Here is an 18,210-nt window from a genome sequence, read left to right on the forward strand (position 1 = left end):
AAAATTCTATCACTATAATTATATTCCTTCTCAAAAGCAATAATGCAACCTGTAAATTAAAAGCTGCTTTATATCAGACTTGCAAATAATGTTAACTATTCAAAAATAAAAGGTTAAAACAATTACTTAATGAGGAAGACAGTGATCCTCTTGAGCTTACTGCTCATAAAACAAAGGCCTTTCTGTGAGCAACTCTGAAAAAGCAGCATTTTAGCTATGCTACGTGTTTTTTATACCATATGCCAAATGTAAGAACATGTATATGCTTTCTAGGATAAAACATTTGATGTTTACTTTCATTATAAATCCTTTCAAAAGACATCTGAAAGCAGTTAGAAGGACTATCAGGTCATTTCCTCTCTAAAGAATCTAATCTGTTTACCTTTATCTCTATTGAGACATTCATAAAATGGATTAATAGTGCTATGCACTTGCCATATACAAAATTTAAACTTACTTTGAGAGCGTAGAGTCCTGACTTCCCAGGGATTTTGAAGAATGTTCCATCACCTACACGAGTGTTAGTATGAAGCATTGCATTCAGGCAAGCTAATGGAGAGGTTCCACTGCAAAATAAAATTGTGCAGTCCAAGACTGAGTGCCTCTTGTAAAACTATTCCATCGGTCTATTTTTTCTAAAACTCATGCTTGTCCAGCTTTTTTTGCTCCCCCCCACCCCCCACCCCCCACACCCTTTTTTTTTTAAATTCTCTCAACCCTGAAAACATCTACATTACAATAACAGGCCAGTTTCAAACTTAATCATATGCATCTGTCCCCTAGGCTCGAGGCAAAAAGTCTGTGAATTAGAATTATGCTTTTCTTCATACAGCAACCAGCTCCACATTCTGGGAGAACCAAAGTCCAAATATTTATGTGAAATTACTTCGTAAATAACACCATGAAGCCTCAGTTTTGAAATGTTACAGACAATGTGGCTGCTGCACATGAATGATCAAAACAGTACCAAGTTCAAGGGCAGCTGCATCCCATAGGATGAAAGGCAACAAAAGAATAATAAAGAGCCCAGGAAGAACACATTTAAAATTAAAAGTGATATATAGTTAAGCCTTCTTCTGGCTTAACACAATCAGCATGCATTGCTATAAAAAAATACAAGCATGTTTGAATCTTCTATGAAGCACTATCTTTTCTAATTAGAGTTGGTTTAAAGATTAAGAGATTGACCTACTCAAGGTAGTAATTGCAATACCACTGTGGAATGCATGTTAAAAGGACTATTTAAAAAGAAACACAAGACATTAAGAAAAAAAGAGTGCTTGTATAGAGATGTGTTTGTAATATATGCGTGTTTACATGAGAAAAATAAAGCAAAGTGTTTCTACCTTAGCTACACTTAACACTATTCTGAAAAGTTGATCTAAGAAATGGTGGGTAAGAAGGTAGTCATAAATTATTTTATTTCATTTCAATTTAAAGTACCAGATTTATAGATGTACTATCACGTCTTTGTCCCCATTTACAGACAAATGTACACAGTGAACTCAGGGATGGAATGTGAAACTGTGCTTCTTCCCTGGGGTCCCGAGCCTGCACGCATGCTTATCTTTAGCCACATAAATATATTCCACTTGGTTAAGTGGAACAATGCCTGTGCATTAAATTAAGTGTGTTGCTAAGTATTTCAGGATTAATTATACACTCAACTATAAACCAGGAACAGGGCTTCAAAAGTCCATCAGAAACTATTGCTCTTTATTATGCATTATTACAACACAACATCCAGTCTTAGTTGAAAATTGCATGACTGAATTTTTTAATAAATAAAACCGGACTCTAATTGTCATCTTTCATATGATGATGCTCTCTGCTGATTTCCATGTTTCTGTTAAAATAAAATTAATCCTTACTGTACATGTATTAAGTTAGTGGCAAGACAGATAGTGTGGTAATTGCACTTCCAGTAAAAATTCAACTATAAAGTGTCCTCAGGACAGGAGGTCCTGTCCAATATAATTTATTCACTATTGATGACTTAAGTATCACATTACTACATCTAAAATCAAAAAGTACAGGTAAAAATGCTGCTTGTTGATAAGCTTATCAGATATTTGATATCTGAGTACTGTAATATTATAACCCTAATATAATAATAAATATAATTATTATTTAAAAATAAAATACAAAAATTCTGAAAAGTTTTTGTTTCTTTTTTTCCCTTGCAGATAAAACTAATTCCACATTCCATTTTGAAATAATACTGTAACACAAAAAAACCTAAATATGGTAGAAATATAATGATATTGCTAGCAGTAGCACAGAAAACATTAAGAGATATTTTATTGAGTTTAATGATTACTTAAAACAATTTTGGAATAAGTAGGATACTTCTCTTTGCACCTTTTCCTTATTGTATTAATGTCTGACAAGCAAAGACACAAGATGTTTAACAGAGCAGTCCTACTTCCATAATTTTTTCCATATGTTAACATACATAACATGAAGCAATTTCGACTCTCAGAGTCTTGGATCTTTTTAGTGAAACATTATCACAGATTAAGACTTTCTCTGCGAGATAGAAAGAACTTGCTGACTCTGCAGTGGAAGACAAACTCAATATATCAAGAAACAATCTGTGTGCATGTATGCACTATTTGTATCCTCCTATTCCGATGCTGATATTCTGGACCCCACTCTTATTTTTAGATATCATTATCCAATTAAAATTATACAAGATGAATGAACCCAAAATAGAGGATCTGGCAATACCTCATGACCACTACTGTGCTCACAGCAGATATCTTAATCTTCAAAGTCTAGCCAACTGGCAAGTGGACAATAGAAACTACTCTCTGACTTACAAAGAAATCCGTATCAGTTACTAAGCCAAGAAGTACTTTAACTACTGTTATGCTTGTTTCCTACAGATACCTGCAATTCCTAAATAACTTGGCATGTAACCAAAGGGCCATATCACCCTTCTTGAAAATTGAATTTGGGTATGTCTATAATGAGCACAAAACAAACCACACAAGTTGCAAATGAAACAATGATCTGAATACTGTGAGGCTGGATTTATTTTGAGCTAGCGGCTCAAACTGAAATTCCACAGTGTCCTTTATCCCTGCTATTTTGACCCACGTTGGCCAATGACTTGTCTATTCTTCTGTCAGCACAGTCATTCTTAAAAAACTGTATTAGGATTCCCAAACGTTACCCACAAGGGATGCTGGAGACACTTGTAATACATGCTATCACAACACATGGGATTGTGGTTAGAAAGCCCAACAATCAAAGATCCTATGACACAGACTGATATCTGAATCACAGAGCAGTTTCTGAGGGATCCATACTACTTATTGCATGCTTTCTAAATTCTCCTACAGCCTGAGGACATATTCGTTCTGCTCAGAGCTGCTGGCACATATTAATACACCGGCCAAGGACTGCCAAATATAAGGCTCTTTGAATATCAAAACCGGCACAGTTTGACCTAAGTTCTTGAAACACTCCAAGTCAGTTCAACTTTGATTCAGTTAAATCAAATTGGATACAATAAATTCTACTTCGTAACTTGATATCTGTGAATTTTTAGAGCCATAATGTATTTTAAACAAATGTATTGCAAATATCCCCTAGTCTACACACCAGGAATACGTTTACCATTTACAGCCTTCAGGTGCAGAAGGTTCACACTATTTATCCTCTTTTGGGTGATATTGCTGTAAGCCACTGTGGTATTCCACAAGTCATTCATACATGGGAGTCAGCCTCTGTAGCGCTATGTCTTTAAGAATGATCCTTTCCTGCTTGTATGTTTATTTTATATAAATACACATATATGCATATATACAAGCAGTATACCCACCCTGCACACTTTTAATTAGATTTTAAAAAAGAAAAATTACTTACTTTCTGCAAAGGTCATATGAAGTTACAACAACCAGCAACATAGGAAAGAGAAAAAAATTACTAATTAGCCTTCCAATATAAAAGTCGTTAATACAATTTGATTATTTAAAAGACATCAAGCATTTCAAAGTTTCATAAATACTCTTTCCAAGAGTCACTATAAGTTGGTAGTATTTGGTGCATACTGCCAAATATAATCACAAAATTCCCGTACATTATCAAAGAAAGATTCTCACCCCAGCTCCCCCATTCAAAAATATTTCCAATATTTTGTGATTCTGGGCTCCCTCTACTGGTCATGCAGCCAGTGTTACCTAAATCTAAATGCTGGACTAAGGTCTCTACACACCAAGCTCCCCAAAAACGTGTTGGGAAGTAGAGATTTCAGTTACTTTCTCCCCTGCCACCCTCCTCAAAACCCTACAAAAATCTGCAAAAAACACCAGCAAAAACACTACTTATTTTTATATTATAAAATTCTCAAACACACAGTTTTACCAGAAAAAAACTGAAAACTTCTGTGGTTATACTTTTAATTCTAATGGTCTTTATACTAGACTGCTTGCCAAGAGAAAAAAAAATTTGATCTTGTCAAAATAAAATATGTTTTAAATATGGAAAAATAATTTGACTAAAGCCAACCTGTCCAGACAATAGTGTGGCAGACAGTGAATGTTTCCTGACACTATGCAGACAGGGCACCTGGAATCCTGCAGCAGGCAGCATTTCAGCCACGCAGCCCTGCCCTGCACACGGTGCAGCCTCCTCCCAGAGCTTAGAAGGGTTCCCGATCTGTTCCTAAATCTAACAATGATGCTGTAAGAGAGGCACTTAGCTATCATATATGTGTTCAGTATTTATTTGTTTGAAATCATCTGCTCATTTCATACAGATCCATAAATCGTCACAAGGGAGCAACAATTTTTACTCGCGGCTGGTGTGTAAACCAAAACGCTTCAGAACTAATTTCTAGACCTGATATGAAGTCACACAGAGTAAAAAAATGTTTATAACGCATGCAAGTTATACCAGTTTCAGAGTACACAAGAGTGACAACAGATAAAGAAAACAAAACTTATGAGGGAAGGCTGTAGAAAACACATTTGTGTGGTCTGAAAACAGAAAAGTAAAAGGTGTAATTGTAACTTCTCAGAAAAACATAAAGGGCTGTTGAAGTCAATGGAGATAAGTGCTCTTCATGGCCACTGGGGCAAGAAAAAGAAAGTTCACAGATAGTCTAAAAGTGAGTGTAGCTGTTGATGTTTTAATCAACATCCGAACAGAGCTGGGAAGTTTGTAAAATGACCTTCATCAGATCATCAAATACACACCAGTCCTGGCTGGTACATATACTGGAATCTGTCCCAGTGTTAGCGTTTGTATTAAATAATCTCTTGAGCATGCATCCAGCACTATATCCTGGGATTCTTTATTTCTTTAATAAATCAAAATTTTGCTTAGGGCTGAGGCTAAACACACACCCTAAGTGTATTTACTCAATATATACAGCAGCCATATACAGGTGGAGAATTGACTAGATGTCTAGATGTGCACTGTTTGCTGAAGTGTTTCATAGAGCAATGCATGCAGTACTGGACACCCAGTTTGATGAAGCCAAAGCAGAAGCTTTCCCACAATCTTCAAGGAACCGTGTGCCTATGGTCTTGCTATTATATGCCAGCAAAATGTCTGAAATTGCCTTAGAAGACAGCAGCCACGACCTAGCTTGCGAGTGACACACAAAAACACTAGGAACTGAAGCAGCAATACCAAGATAGCTGTCCTATATATCAAAAAGACAAAGTGCCACTGACTGCTCTAGAGCCACTCTCCCCCCACAGCCATGCTTGACTGAGCTGGCAGTGCTGCACCAGCTGTTGGTGCTGGGGCCAAGGCTCAGGGGGGAAGAACCAGAAGAGGTGCAGTGAACAGCTGACTGAAAAAAACCTAGACATTCAGCTGTATTCAAATGGTACAGGCACAGGATCCTTCCCTTGGCACAGAAAGAAGTAGAGAGCACAGAGTAAACGTCTGAAAATAACGCTGATGAGTGCAAGATTTCCTACCAACCCTCTACAAGCTTTCAGCAATAAAAGCTTCAAGTCAGTCTAAACAAATCAGATCAACTGTCTTCCCTAGTTATTTGGTATACCCCTACAGTGTGGTGGACTGACCCTGGCTGGACAACAGGTCCCCACCAAAGCCACTCTATTGCTCCCGCTCCTCAGCTGAATGGGGAAAGAAAATACAAAGGGTCAAGGTAAGGACAGGGAGACATCACTCAGCAATTACCGTCACAGGCAAAACAGACTCGACTTGGGGAAATTAATTAATTAGCGATCAAATCAGCGTAGGATAATAAAAAATAAAACCATTACTCCTACCCCTCCCCTCTTCCCAGACTCAACTTTATTCATGAATTCTCTGCATCTTCCCCCCCCCCCCTTCCTCCCCCCAGCAGCACAGGGGGACAGCGACGGCATGGGGCTGGGTCAGTCCATCACACGCTGCCTCTGCCGCTCCTGCCCCCTCGGGGGAGGCTCCTCACACTCGGGCCCTGCTCCAGCCGGGGGTCCCTCCCACGGACACGGCCCTCCATGGACTTCTCCAACCAACGCGAGCCCTTCCCAGGGCAGCAGCCCTTCCCAGCCTGCCCCAGCCGGGTCCCCCCCCGGGCGCAGCCCCTCAGGCACAGCGGCTCCAGCGCGGGTCCCCGCGGGGGCACAGGCCCGGCCAGCAAACCTGCTCCCGCCTGGGCTCCTCTGCACGGGGCCACAGGCCCTGCCAGGAGCTGCTCCAGCGCCGGCTGCCCGCGGGGCACAGCCTCCTCGGGGCATCGCCCTGCCCCGGCCTGGGGTCCCCGTGGGCTGCAGGTGGGGATCTGCTCCACCACGGCCCTCCACGGGCTGAGGGGCACAGCCTGCCTCGCCAGGGGCTTCACCGCGGGCTGCCGGGGAACCTCTGCTCTGGGGCCTGGGGCACCTCCTGCCTCCCTCTGCGCTGGCCTGGGGGGCTGCAGGGCTGTTGCTCTCACAGCCTCACTCCTCTCTGGCTGCAGGTTGCTGCTCAGTTTATCCCCCCCTTGCTAAATACGCTGTCCCAGAGGCGCTACCGCCGTCACTGATGGGCTCGGCCTTGGCCAGCGGCGGGTCCATCTTGGGGCCGGCTGGCGCTGGCTCTGTCGGACATGGGGGAAGCTGCTGGCAGCTTGGCACAGAAGCCACCTCTGTAGTCGCCCACTATCAAAACCTTGCAACGCAAACACAATATACACGGGAAGACCTCAAACAGTGTATTTACTTTATCATCCAATGTTAAATACAGACTACACATTCCAGGTAAAATTTCATTAATAGAAGGCAAAATAATAGACTAAACATGTTAATCCAAACTAAACCAATTTAAATTCTCAAACAGAAAAGCTGAGTTGAACGATCAATTTAAATCTCGCTTTTGAATTTGTTCCATTTATTTTCCTATTGCAAGACTAATTCATTCATTGCATGAAATGATTAAAACACCTCAATGAGAAAATGAATAGAGTTTTAATGTAATATTACCTTCTGCTAGTCACAAGACTATAAATGCATTCAGCAATTATCTAACTTACAAAAATTAATCTAAGTTGTATTTTCTGATGCTAAAACAGCAATGACATCTTATTTACTAAATTATTACAAGTGTACTTATTTCTGTTAAGTCATTTTTGGAAAGAAACTGGAATTTGATTGGCTTTTAAATACCGAATGAAAATGCACTAGATGTGTTGGAATATAATAGGAATAAAGGCAGACTTTTCAAAATGTTAAATATCTAACAATTTATTAAACAATAAAAACATGATCTTTTAGTATGTGGGTAGTAGGTAGCTAGGGAACTATCTACTGGTTTTATGTAAACACTAGTGAAACTATAGAGCTGGTAGAACTCAGCCTCTCACACAAAGCTTTTATTCCTAAAATGAAACAAGAAAGAGGCTTTATATTTTTTGAACTTCCAAGTGGCTTCTTAATTTTAAAGGGACTACTAATGAGAAATACAGAAAATATTCTTGATACCTATAGTTGGTGTGACTGTCAAAACTATTTATGTTCTAAAGTCTTAACCACTTAAATAATAAATAAACTCATAATAAATGTCTTGAGCCTTAAACAGCTTTTGCAAAAGTTTTACAGGAATTGAAGTGCATACGGGTAGAATACTATTTATATAGTTTCAATAAAATATACTTAAGGCTTATTCCTAATATAAGCTCTCCCAATTGGATTTTTAAATGTATTAAAGGATTAGAAGAAATTTCTTAAAATATGTATTTTCTTAAGTTTATTTTTAATCAGTTTTATCCACATTAGCCAAAATTAACATCAGTTTTGTTCTCATTTGGGCAGGATCCTAAAAAAAATTTTTACATCTCTGGTCCTACTTACGCTTCACATGTAGCATCTGACTTTCAGCCTTTGAATATCACAAACATGGCTACTATTCTTGAGCAGCACAAGTAAGCCAGAAAGCTCACAGCTATCAGGTAACACAACAGACTAATACAGCCGATTTGACTGTAGTCTCACAGACCGCAAACAAACCCCAGAAGATGATAGGGAAAAAGAGCCATTATATAGACTATTGACATCGCTTCATACTCAACCCTCATACAGATTCTTGTTTTTCTAAACCAGATGAAGATAGAGGCAAAATTATTAGTAGTATGATGGAAAGAAAAAGGACCAGTACAGACACGCTAAAACATCCATCACAGATACCTCGCGCCTGTCTCACAAGCTAGCAGAACTCACCTATCAGTTTTCACTGAGGTTAACCAAAGTAGTGAATCCCATATATCTAATGCAGAAGAACACAGCAATGAACTTGGACTTTGCCCTTTGTAGCTTGTGAGGGACTTACAAGCAGCTGGAATCACAGTTAACTGAAGTATCTGATATACCACCAAGAAACTGAATCTTTTCATTGTCTTTCTGGTGTGAAATAATCTGGAGCAATCCTGGAGAGAAATTCAACACGGATACTAAATTCAAGCCAGGTTTCATGAAAGGGTATTTTTTGCATTCCTTAGCAGGAAATCTCATTTACATACTCACCTAGTCTGGTTTTATATTTTTAATTCACCAAACCTGGGATCAGGGAAGGAGTTGGAAGTGAAGCTGCTTTCACAGAACTAACGGGTGTCTTCCCCCTCTTACCAGATCGCCCCCCAAGCATTAAAAGAACACGCTATCTCCTTAGAGGAATGGTAGCAGCCACCCAGACAGACACACAAAGATTATTCAAGTACTCTGTGAAGGGATATATAGTGTAAACAAATATTGGAGATTATGCCACTACCCTTAAGACCTATTTCTACCACTTCTAGGATCTTTCTACATAAACCAATCTCCCTCTGGACCTTTTGTACATCTACATACAGCTACTGTGTGCAGTGATTACATGACATTAGCACATACAATAAAGCACAAACCTAATAAACCTCTAGCCATAGGTCATCATGAGAAAAGCAAGGTGGACAAGTGAATGAAACTGCTAGCCAAAGGTGACTGTGACAAAAAGACAGGGGATGCTAGTAAGAAAAGGTTGGTTTGTTTCTTCATTTAAGAGTTTGCCAGACTGGTTCCATTCACACAGTCAGTCACAAGTGACTAGCTGACCACAATCTGAGATGATACTTACATTTCTTGGGAAATCAAAGTTCTCATGCATGACTACCCACAACTTTTTATTCTGATTACCTCTCAGTAGGTAAGAGTTTGGCTCACTTTTGCAAATGACGGCATAGACTTAGGGTTTTTTTCACCTCTTAGCTGTATTGCAGCACTACACTATATCTCATCTTTCTTTTTTTCTGCAGCGGGAAAGACTACTGAAGACACATCAGGTCTGCCCTCTGCTCTGTACAACAGTCTTTGATAGATCAGCATTTCCACCCTTACCTTTACAGCACTCTGTGGTCTGAGGCCAGGGTATATGAAGTTCTGGTACCCTACAACACTGATAATGAATCTTTTTGACATTGAGAGCAAAGTGTATTGTATCTCCTCATGCTGGCAGCCTGGGAAAACCTAATGGTGTCAGACCTGGTGATAATAACCACAGTAATGTTCTAGAAAAAAACCCAAATGGAATTCATCTGTGGTGAAACCAGGGCTTTATTATGACTCATCTAAAACAATGAAATGAAAAGCCTCTGTAACAAAAGTTCATCACAAATCTCAGTACTCCTTAAGCCAGTGAGGCTTTTTTTTTTTTTAAAAAAAATATTTTCTCTCACAAGAAAGCCTTCACATACAGAAGTTCCAGAACCTGTGTAAAACGTAAAAGCATTCCCTAATAGAATTTTACAGAGTTATTGCCATGGATTTTGCCCTGAATATATTTTTCTTTCAAAAACATTTTTGAAGGAAAAATATCCTATAGCTATAGAAATTTACTCTAGGTTTATAATGTATTTGAAAACAAGATGCTAGCAGTATAGCAACTAAATTTGAGAAGGAAAAATAAAAACTACACAAGCATATCATATCAATGCCACATTATACATTGCAGACAGAAAGATATAAACACCCTCTCAAAATTTAAATATCCCTACCCATTATTTTTGCTGATTACCCTTGCCCTTTGTCAGCCATGCCTCTGAGTAGGTCTCCCTGAATATCTGTAATGTTCTGAAAAGTATGCTTGAAACACCATGACACCTCTTTAAATGATATTCACATATGGCAACAAGCATTCCTCGACCAGAAAGGAAATGAGAATACAAGTTTTATAGAGAATGTTTACACTTTTCTGTGTTCTCTAACACCTGTGAAAACCTGAGGTTTTTCTTCTTTGTGAAGAAAAAAATCTCAGAGAAAGGACATATAGTACATGCATCTCTGTACTTTGAATCCTTACTATTTCATTAGATTTAGTACAAATAATACTAGAAAAAAGCAATGCTAACAAAAAAGAAGTATTTTGAATGTATTTTTGAAAGACACAGGTAAAGATTAAAGAGTACCTTTTGAAATCATCCTAAAAGAAAAATGTTTCAGAAAGAAAATTATCCTGAAAGAACAATAAATCAGCATGCGTCAGAGATGGTCACGACAGCTAAGGTGTCCAAAGGACTGAGAACACCCACCTCATTCAACATCACTTGAAAGAAACTATTTGATTCCTTTGTGTAACAAATTCTTATACTGGTGAAATAATACAGTTCTCTCCGACAGCTAATTCCTATTCAAAAATGTATGGGTTTTTCTCTTCTCTTTTAATAAAATATTTTCTTTTAATAGTTTTAACTGATTTCATTAAAAAGCAGTAGCACATTTTTCATTTTCTACTTTAATACCAATGATCACCGTGAAGGACAAAATTATAAAGAAAGGAAAAAAATAAATTCCTGCCACATGAAAGGAACTCTCAAGTAGAGGTTAAAAAATGGCTTTCTTAAAGAAACCATGGGTTTGATATATATGATGTCTTATTTTAGTATCAGATTTCACAGGCCCTTGTGGGTTTTAAATACATATGTTTAGAAAAATGAAGTAATGACTGTGCTACAATCAAAAATGTAATAAACCCAAGAAAAACATTGCCACAAAATGTGCAATGTATAAAATGAGAAAAAACACCCCACCCTTCCAAATATTCTTGGCTTCAAGTTGGGTGAAGCTTACTCCTCAGAAAAAAAACCAAAACAAATACACCAAAAAACCCCGTGGAAAGCAAAGTGACTATGCTGAACAAGACGTAGTCAGTAATCACCAAATGCTTTTTGGCCTCTAAAATTTAATCACCCTACACAAGGGACCTCTATGAAGTTATCCCAAGTTCTCTTGTTTAATTTGGCTTTTTAACTGGCCAGTCTCCACAACTTGCTCTGTAGTGCTTTAAGAATATCTTGCATGTGTGTTATTGAGATTTAACTGGTTAGTCAAATGCAAAATAAAAAAAATACACCACCCCCAAAAAAAGGTTACAGCTATTTTTAAGAACATTCAGCTCCACCAAGGTTCACATACTCATATAATTGTAGCCTGATTTACATTGTGAGGAACTTCCAGAAGTCATCTAGTCCAACCTCCTGCTCAAAGCAGGGTCACTTGGATCTGGGCCTTGTCCAGTCAAGTTTTGTGCAATCTCCAAGAATGGAGACTTCACAGCCACTCTGGACAACCTCCTCCCATGCTTAACTGCTCTCACTGGGAAAATATTTTTCTTAGTATCTAATCAGAATTTTCCATGTTCCAATTTGTGTCTGTTGCCTCTCATTCTTTGCTTCTCATGCTGTCACTGTGCAACCTCCAAAAAAACCTTGGCTCTGTTTTCTCTACACCCTCCTGTTAGTGAGCTGTGGGCTGCCATGGGATCCCCCGAGCCTTTTCTTCTCCTGTGTGAACAAGCCCAGCTCTCTCAGCCTTTCTTCATACACCATATGCTCTAGACTCCAACCATCTTGGTGAACCTCCACTAGACTCACTCTGGTATACCAATCTCTTACCTGTACTAGGGGGCCTAAAATGGGACATGGTACTCCAGATGTGGTCTCACAAGTGCTGAACAGAGGGAGAAGGATCAGTTCACTTGACCTGCTGGCAATGCTGTTGCTAACACAGCCCAGTAAGGGCTTGGCCTTTTTTGCTGCAAGGGCACGTTGCTGGACTAACATCTGGCTTGTTAACAGTCAAAGGACTCCCAGGTCATTTTCTGCAAAGCTGATTTCTAGCCTGTTAGCCCTCAACCTGTACTGCTACATGGGTCACTATGTCCCAGATAAAGGAGTTTGCTTTTGCCTTTGTTGAATTTAATGAGGTTCCTGTTAGCGCAATTCTCTGCTGTCTTGACCCCTCTGAATAGCAAACCAGTCTTCCAGTGTACCAGCCACTCCCTCCAGTCAAAGATCATCTCCAACCTTGCTGAATGTGCACTCTGTCCCATTGTCCAGATGTTTATTAGCAACATTCAACAATAACAGCCTCAGTATAAATCTCTGAGCAACACCACTTAGTAACTGGTCACCAAACAGAGTTAACACATTTGATAGAAACACTTTGGGCCCTGCAGTACAGGCATATTTCCATCCATCTTATTGGCCACTTATTGAGTTCCTATCTCACCAATTTGACTGTGAATATACTATGCGAAATGATGCCAAAGGTCTTGCTAAAGTCAATGTAAATAACATCCACTGTCCTCCTCTCATGCACTGAACCATTCGTCTCAGCACAGAAGGTGAAGAGGCTGGTCAGGCATGATTTACCCTTGCTCATTCATACTGGCTTTTTGCCATACTTGCTTGACTTTCTGCACATTGGGATGGACCATTCTCATTCACCAATGAAGAAGAAACAGGCTTCCTGGGCCCTTTTGTCCGTAGTCTGATCATCAACCATAGCCAAGACTGCCATCAACCTTCACACCTTCAATCAGTTCTTCCTTGTTCATGTGTAACAAGTCCAGTATGGCATGTCCCCTAGTTGGTTCATCAATCACCTGCATCAAGAAATTGACTTTCAAGAATGTCCTGGCTTACTTGCATCCTCCATATCTACTATGGCCTGCAATAACTGCACAGCCCCTAGCAGTTACTCATCTACTTCTTGGCCAGATGGTCTGCAGCAGATCCCTACCACAACTTTACTCATGTTGCGCTACCCTCTGATCTCTCAAGTGCTCAACAGACTCAGTGCCCATTCCAAAGCAAAGCACTGTGCACTCTCGCCCCTCCTTTGCATGCACTGTGTGAGCTATCCCACCATGTCTTTGTAAGCCTAAGGAGCTCTGCAAGTGTGCACAAACTTGCAACTCCTCCTGCTTGTTTCCCATGCTCTGTGCATTAGTGTACAGACACTCGAAACAGACACCCCAGTCATACTGCCTGCATAAAAGCACAAGGTTTCTCCAATCAATTTCCCCAGACACTTCCTCAATGTTTCCCATGTCTTCACTTCTCTTCAAATTGAAGCAACCTTTCCATTAAGTAGCTACTTAAAAGCCATCCAGAAAAGGTTACTGAAACTGTCAGCAAAGATGCCCTTGCCACACTCCATCTCATGCATCCTTGTCTGTTTTCAGCAGTCCTTATTCCTCAAAAAGGGTACCTTGGTTTTGCCTGCGACACCAGCCATGCGGCTGCCCTTTGACTTAAGGGACATGCTCTCTGCTACCTGAGCATTTCCACCTCACTGGCAGGATTGAGGAAAACAACCACCTGGGCATTTTTACTCTTCACCCTTGCCCCCAGGGCTCTGCAATCATTTTTTATATATTTGGGCTCATCCCAGCAGTGGCATGGTGGCCACATGGATGAACAGCAAGGGGTGAAGTCTGAGGGCTGGACAAGCATCAGAGGTGTTCATCTGCAACATCTGTGATTGAAGTACCACACAAGAAGTAAACCTTGAAGAAGAAAGCTATCACAGGTACACCAGGCTGGCAGATGAGTGCCTCTGTCTCTGTCAGGATATGGTCTCAAATAACTGTGCCCCTCCTTTTCTTCCCCACATACACATTTGGCTGAGCCTCAGCTGGCTCCGAGGTCTCCCCTGACAATCTTGATGACCTCTTTCCAAGGCACTACATCTATTCTTCTCTGCAGGCAAAGAATCTTCTTTATATTTCCAGTAATCATAGATTTCCAACTTCCCAATCTTAGGAGACTGTCCACAGCTTGTTTGAATATAATCTCTCACTGCCCCTACTTCACATCACAGAGCTTGTGTTCTTGTCCCTGCAAAGATCCTGTTGATCTCCTGTTTGTCCTCTCTCACACTGCACATGTCTACTCATCTCCTCCCAGATTTTTCACCTGGCAACTCAACACCTTGATCAGAAGAGCATGCTGCCCATGGGTGAGGCCACAGCCCTCCCCAGTGCAAGCCCTAGACCCAGGAGTGCAGCCCATGACCTGGAGTTCTCTCTGGGCCAAGTTCTCTGATGTGCCAGGAAGAGTTGCAGGTGACCATGCCCTACAGCACATCAGTACTGTCACTGCACATTCCTAATCAGTCTTGCAGTGTCCCGATCTAATTTTCTGCACAACATTGTGCCCCTCTTGTATTAACTGCTGTGATAACAGCTAGGTCTCTGAGCTCCCTCTGCTTTCTGGGCTCTGGGAGTAGTTCTACAGCTATTCCTCAAGCATTCATCAAACCACTGCTTGATCAACAGCCAGCTGAAGACAAAAAACATAGGTAGTCCACAACCAGCCAAGTAGCCCAAAAAAGCTGTCTGTAACAGCTGACAGAGGCAAATGACACACAGTCTGGCCCTGACCGGCAGCAGCAAGCCACCAAAGTTCCCAGAAGCAGGAGCCCCCCAAAGATTTTCCCTGAAGCTTCTTGAAGAAGCCTGGAAACCGCTGCAACAGAACTGAGCTACTGCACCACCCACAGAGGAATCCTATGCAGCATGTGACAGTGGCTTCATTAACTCTGTTACACAGTGGAAAAGGGAAAAGAAGGCAGAAGTGTTGCCAGAAAACACTGTGGGCCAGGACTAGTTCGTAAGGCTGAGTAGGTCTCCTAGTTTATCATGCTATACCAGGAACATAATCCTGATACAGTCACAGCTCCCAGCCAACACTCCTCTCCTAACTGATTAGAAGAATCTCCAGCCTTTCTTATAATTCACAGCAGGGGCTTTTGCTACTGCAGCTTTGTCAGTGACAGCACCCTGCAGTTAAGCCAGCAATAGTGCATCTGTGTACCTGTATGTAAGGCAACGGAGTAGCTTCTGCTTTCACTGAGTTTTGCACCAAGATTAATACTCAGTTCATGTCACTTTCAGCCAGCGCTGACACTCAAAGCAGCAGCTTGAGCAGCTTTCTCTAAGGCAGACCACACATTCCTGCCTCCATGACATAGCCCTCTCCCCCACCTCACCCCACCTTTTTTTTTTATTTAAATCCTGATTATTTCCCCAAACAGCCACGTGAATCTTGTGCCAGTACCCAGGGAGGTGGGCAGCCCTGAACAGGAAAAGCAGCTTGGAGAGTGCAGGATTACTCTCTCAGCTACAATATTGGTTTACAGTAACTGGAGAAGGATGGCCTCAGACTGACACAACTGGTTCCCATTTCAGACTCCTCAGAGCAAGGCCTGTATTTCACCTTTTGCCAGGAACGCAACATGCTCCCTTCAGCTGCTCCCAAACCTACATGCCAGATGCAGCTGGCTTGCCTGAGCTGTAACCCTTTGGGTGGCTGCCTCTGGCACGAGAAGACACAGAGGAGGGGGGACATGGAGGTACCACCCTGCTGAGTGAAAGCAGAATTACCAAGCTTGAAGGAGCTCCACACCCCAACACGTTCCACTCGAGCCTAATGTCATGTCCCTCTCACATGATTTCAGTGCAGGTTTCCAGTTGCTGCCATTAAAACCAATTGTAACTAAATTTATAAAATTAGGTGTTTATGTGTAGACATCTCCTTCCACCTTCCCTCAGTAAAGAAAACATAAAGCAAAATACAACATGCTGTTAAGACCTATTAGAATTAAATTTTAAAAGGCAAGCGTATTTCAGGGAAAAGGCTTAAATTGTGGTAATATTTAACCATTTAAAGGAAATAATTAAAAAGTATTGCTGAGCAAAGTTCACTAACTACTGTACAGTTTAAAAGTATTGTTTATATTTTATGAGAATTATGGATTTCTTTTTTCACTTCAGAAATCTTTAAATCTCAAATATGTTACTCAATGTTTACCTACCAAACTGTAATCTGAGATTACTTTATTAAATAATATTTCTCCCAGACAGAAAGGGCAGCATTAAAGGAAATTGCTATGCTGAACTTAAAAGTGATGTATTTTTCTTTCTTTACGCTCACTAGCAAAATCTTCTTGAGTTATCCCAATTAAACTGTTACATTAACTTTGCCCATTCTTAGAAATTGACACATGCCAACATGCTAGCCTGCCAGAATTTGTTACGTTGTGCCATTTCAGTCACACCATCCATCTGCCTAAGTAATCAATTTTCCAAATCAGTAAGAAAGGTTTTAATGTTTATTACAATTTCTATGGAAATTTTTACCTGGGAAGAATGTACCTATTCACTGAATGGCAATACTGAAACTGCCAAAGCTCAGTTATTTTGATATAAGGATTTTACAGTTTTTGCTTGATGGAAAGTAATTTCCAGTGTCTTGCCTACCACATACCAGTACCACACACAAGCTCTTCCAGACAGTTAAAAATTTTAACTTCACTGCTAACAGTATTCAGTTAACAGATTCCTCAACCACAGTGGACTTGCTTGGACTTGTTTCCTTTTTATTTTTTCTTTTCTCTCATTTTCCTTTCTGTCTCCTTTTCTCCAGTTCTTTTCTTTCTCATCTTTTCTTTCTCTTTTCTCTTCCTCCCTTGCTCTTTTTCTTTTCTTCCTCTCCTTTTCTTTTTTCTCTCCCTTCCTCTCTCCTGGTTTTCATAACTCTTTTTCTTTCCTCTTTTTCTCTCTTCTTTCTGTTTTATCTTCTCTCCCTCCCTCCCTCTGTTGTCCTCTCCCTTCTCTCATGTTATTTCTGTTCTTTCCTCTCTGCTTTTTTCTCTTTCTTTTCACTGTCTTCTGTTTTCTTTCCCTGTATTTTCCTTCTTTCTGCTTTAATTTTTCTTTACTCTCTCCATTCTTTCCTCTTTTCACTTTCCTTTGTTTATCTTTTCTCTCTTTTCCTGTTTTCTTTTTCACTCCTAATTTCTTTCCCTTTTCCTTCTCTGTTTTTTCTTCTATTTCCTCTTTCTTTTCTTTCTCTTACCTTACTCTTTTCTTTCTCTCACTTTTTCTCCCTTGCTTTCTCTTTCTTTCCATTTGGCCACCAGCCAAATGCCTACCAGCCACTCACTCCCTCTCCTCAACAGGAAACAGCGAGAAAAGGGGATGAAAAAGCTCGTATGTTAAGATAAAGATAGGGAGTTTGCTTACCAGTTACCTGTTTTGTAAACCTTGATTCGAGGAAAATTAATTTACTGCAAATTAAGATAGATTTGAGTAGAGAGAAACAAAGGGGAAAAATTAAAACAGCTCCCCACTTCCAGTCTCAGCTTTCCTCCTTACCCCTGATCTCCTTTACCTCCCCATCAGTGAGCAGCGCTGAGGGATGGGGGTTTATAATGAGTCCTAAAGGGCTCCTCTCTGCCTCTGCTTCCTCCTCACACTGTTTGTCTGCGCCAGCGTGGGCTCTCTATGGGCAACAGCTCCTTCGGGAAATACCCAAATGTCCTGATTTGGGGTCTTCCACAGGCTGCAGTGTGGATATCTGCTCAGGCATGGTCCTCCACAGGCTGCAGGGGAGTCTCTGCTTTGGCACCTGAAGCAACTCCTCCCCTCCTTCTTCTCTGACCTTGGTGT

At 40.5% G+C, this 18,210-nt stretch overlaps 1 protein-coding gene across 2 annotated transcripts in view; it reads right to left on the reverse strand.

Annotated features, from left to right (window-relative positions):
• Positions 1–18,210, reverse strand: part of ASXL3 (ASXL transcriptional regulator 3) — a 133,284-nt gene that overhangs the window by 75,090 nt on the left and 39,984 nt on the right. For both annotated transcript variants that reach the window (XM_037381151.1, XM_037381153.1), the window contains one exon: positions 458–566. In XM_037381151.1, coding sequence (XP_037237048.1) covers positions 458–566 — 109 coding nt within the window. The remainder of the gene's footprint in view (positions 1–457; positions 567–18,210) is intronic.

Source organism: Falco rusticolus, chromosome 3 (assembly GCF_015220075.1).
Source record: "Falco rusticolus isolate bFalRus1 chromosome 3, bFalRus1.pri, whole genome shotgun sequence".
NCBI classification, from domain to species: Eukaryota; Metazoa; Chordata; class Aves; order Falconiformes; family Falconidae; genus Falco; species Falco rusticolus.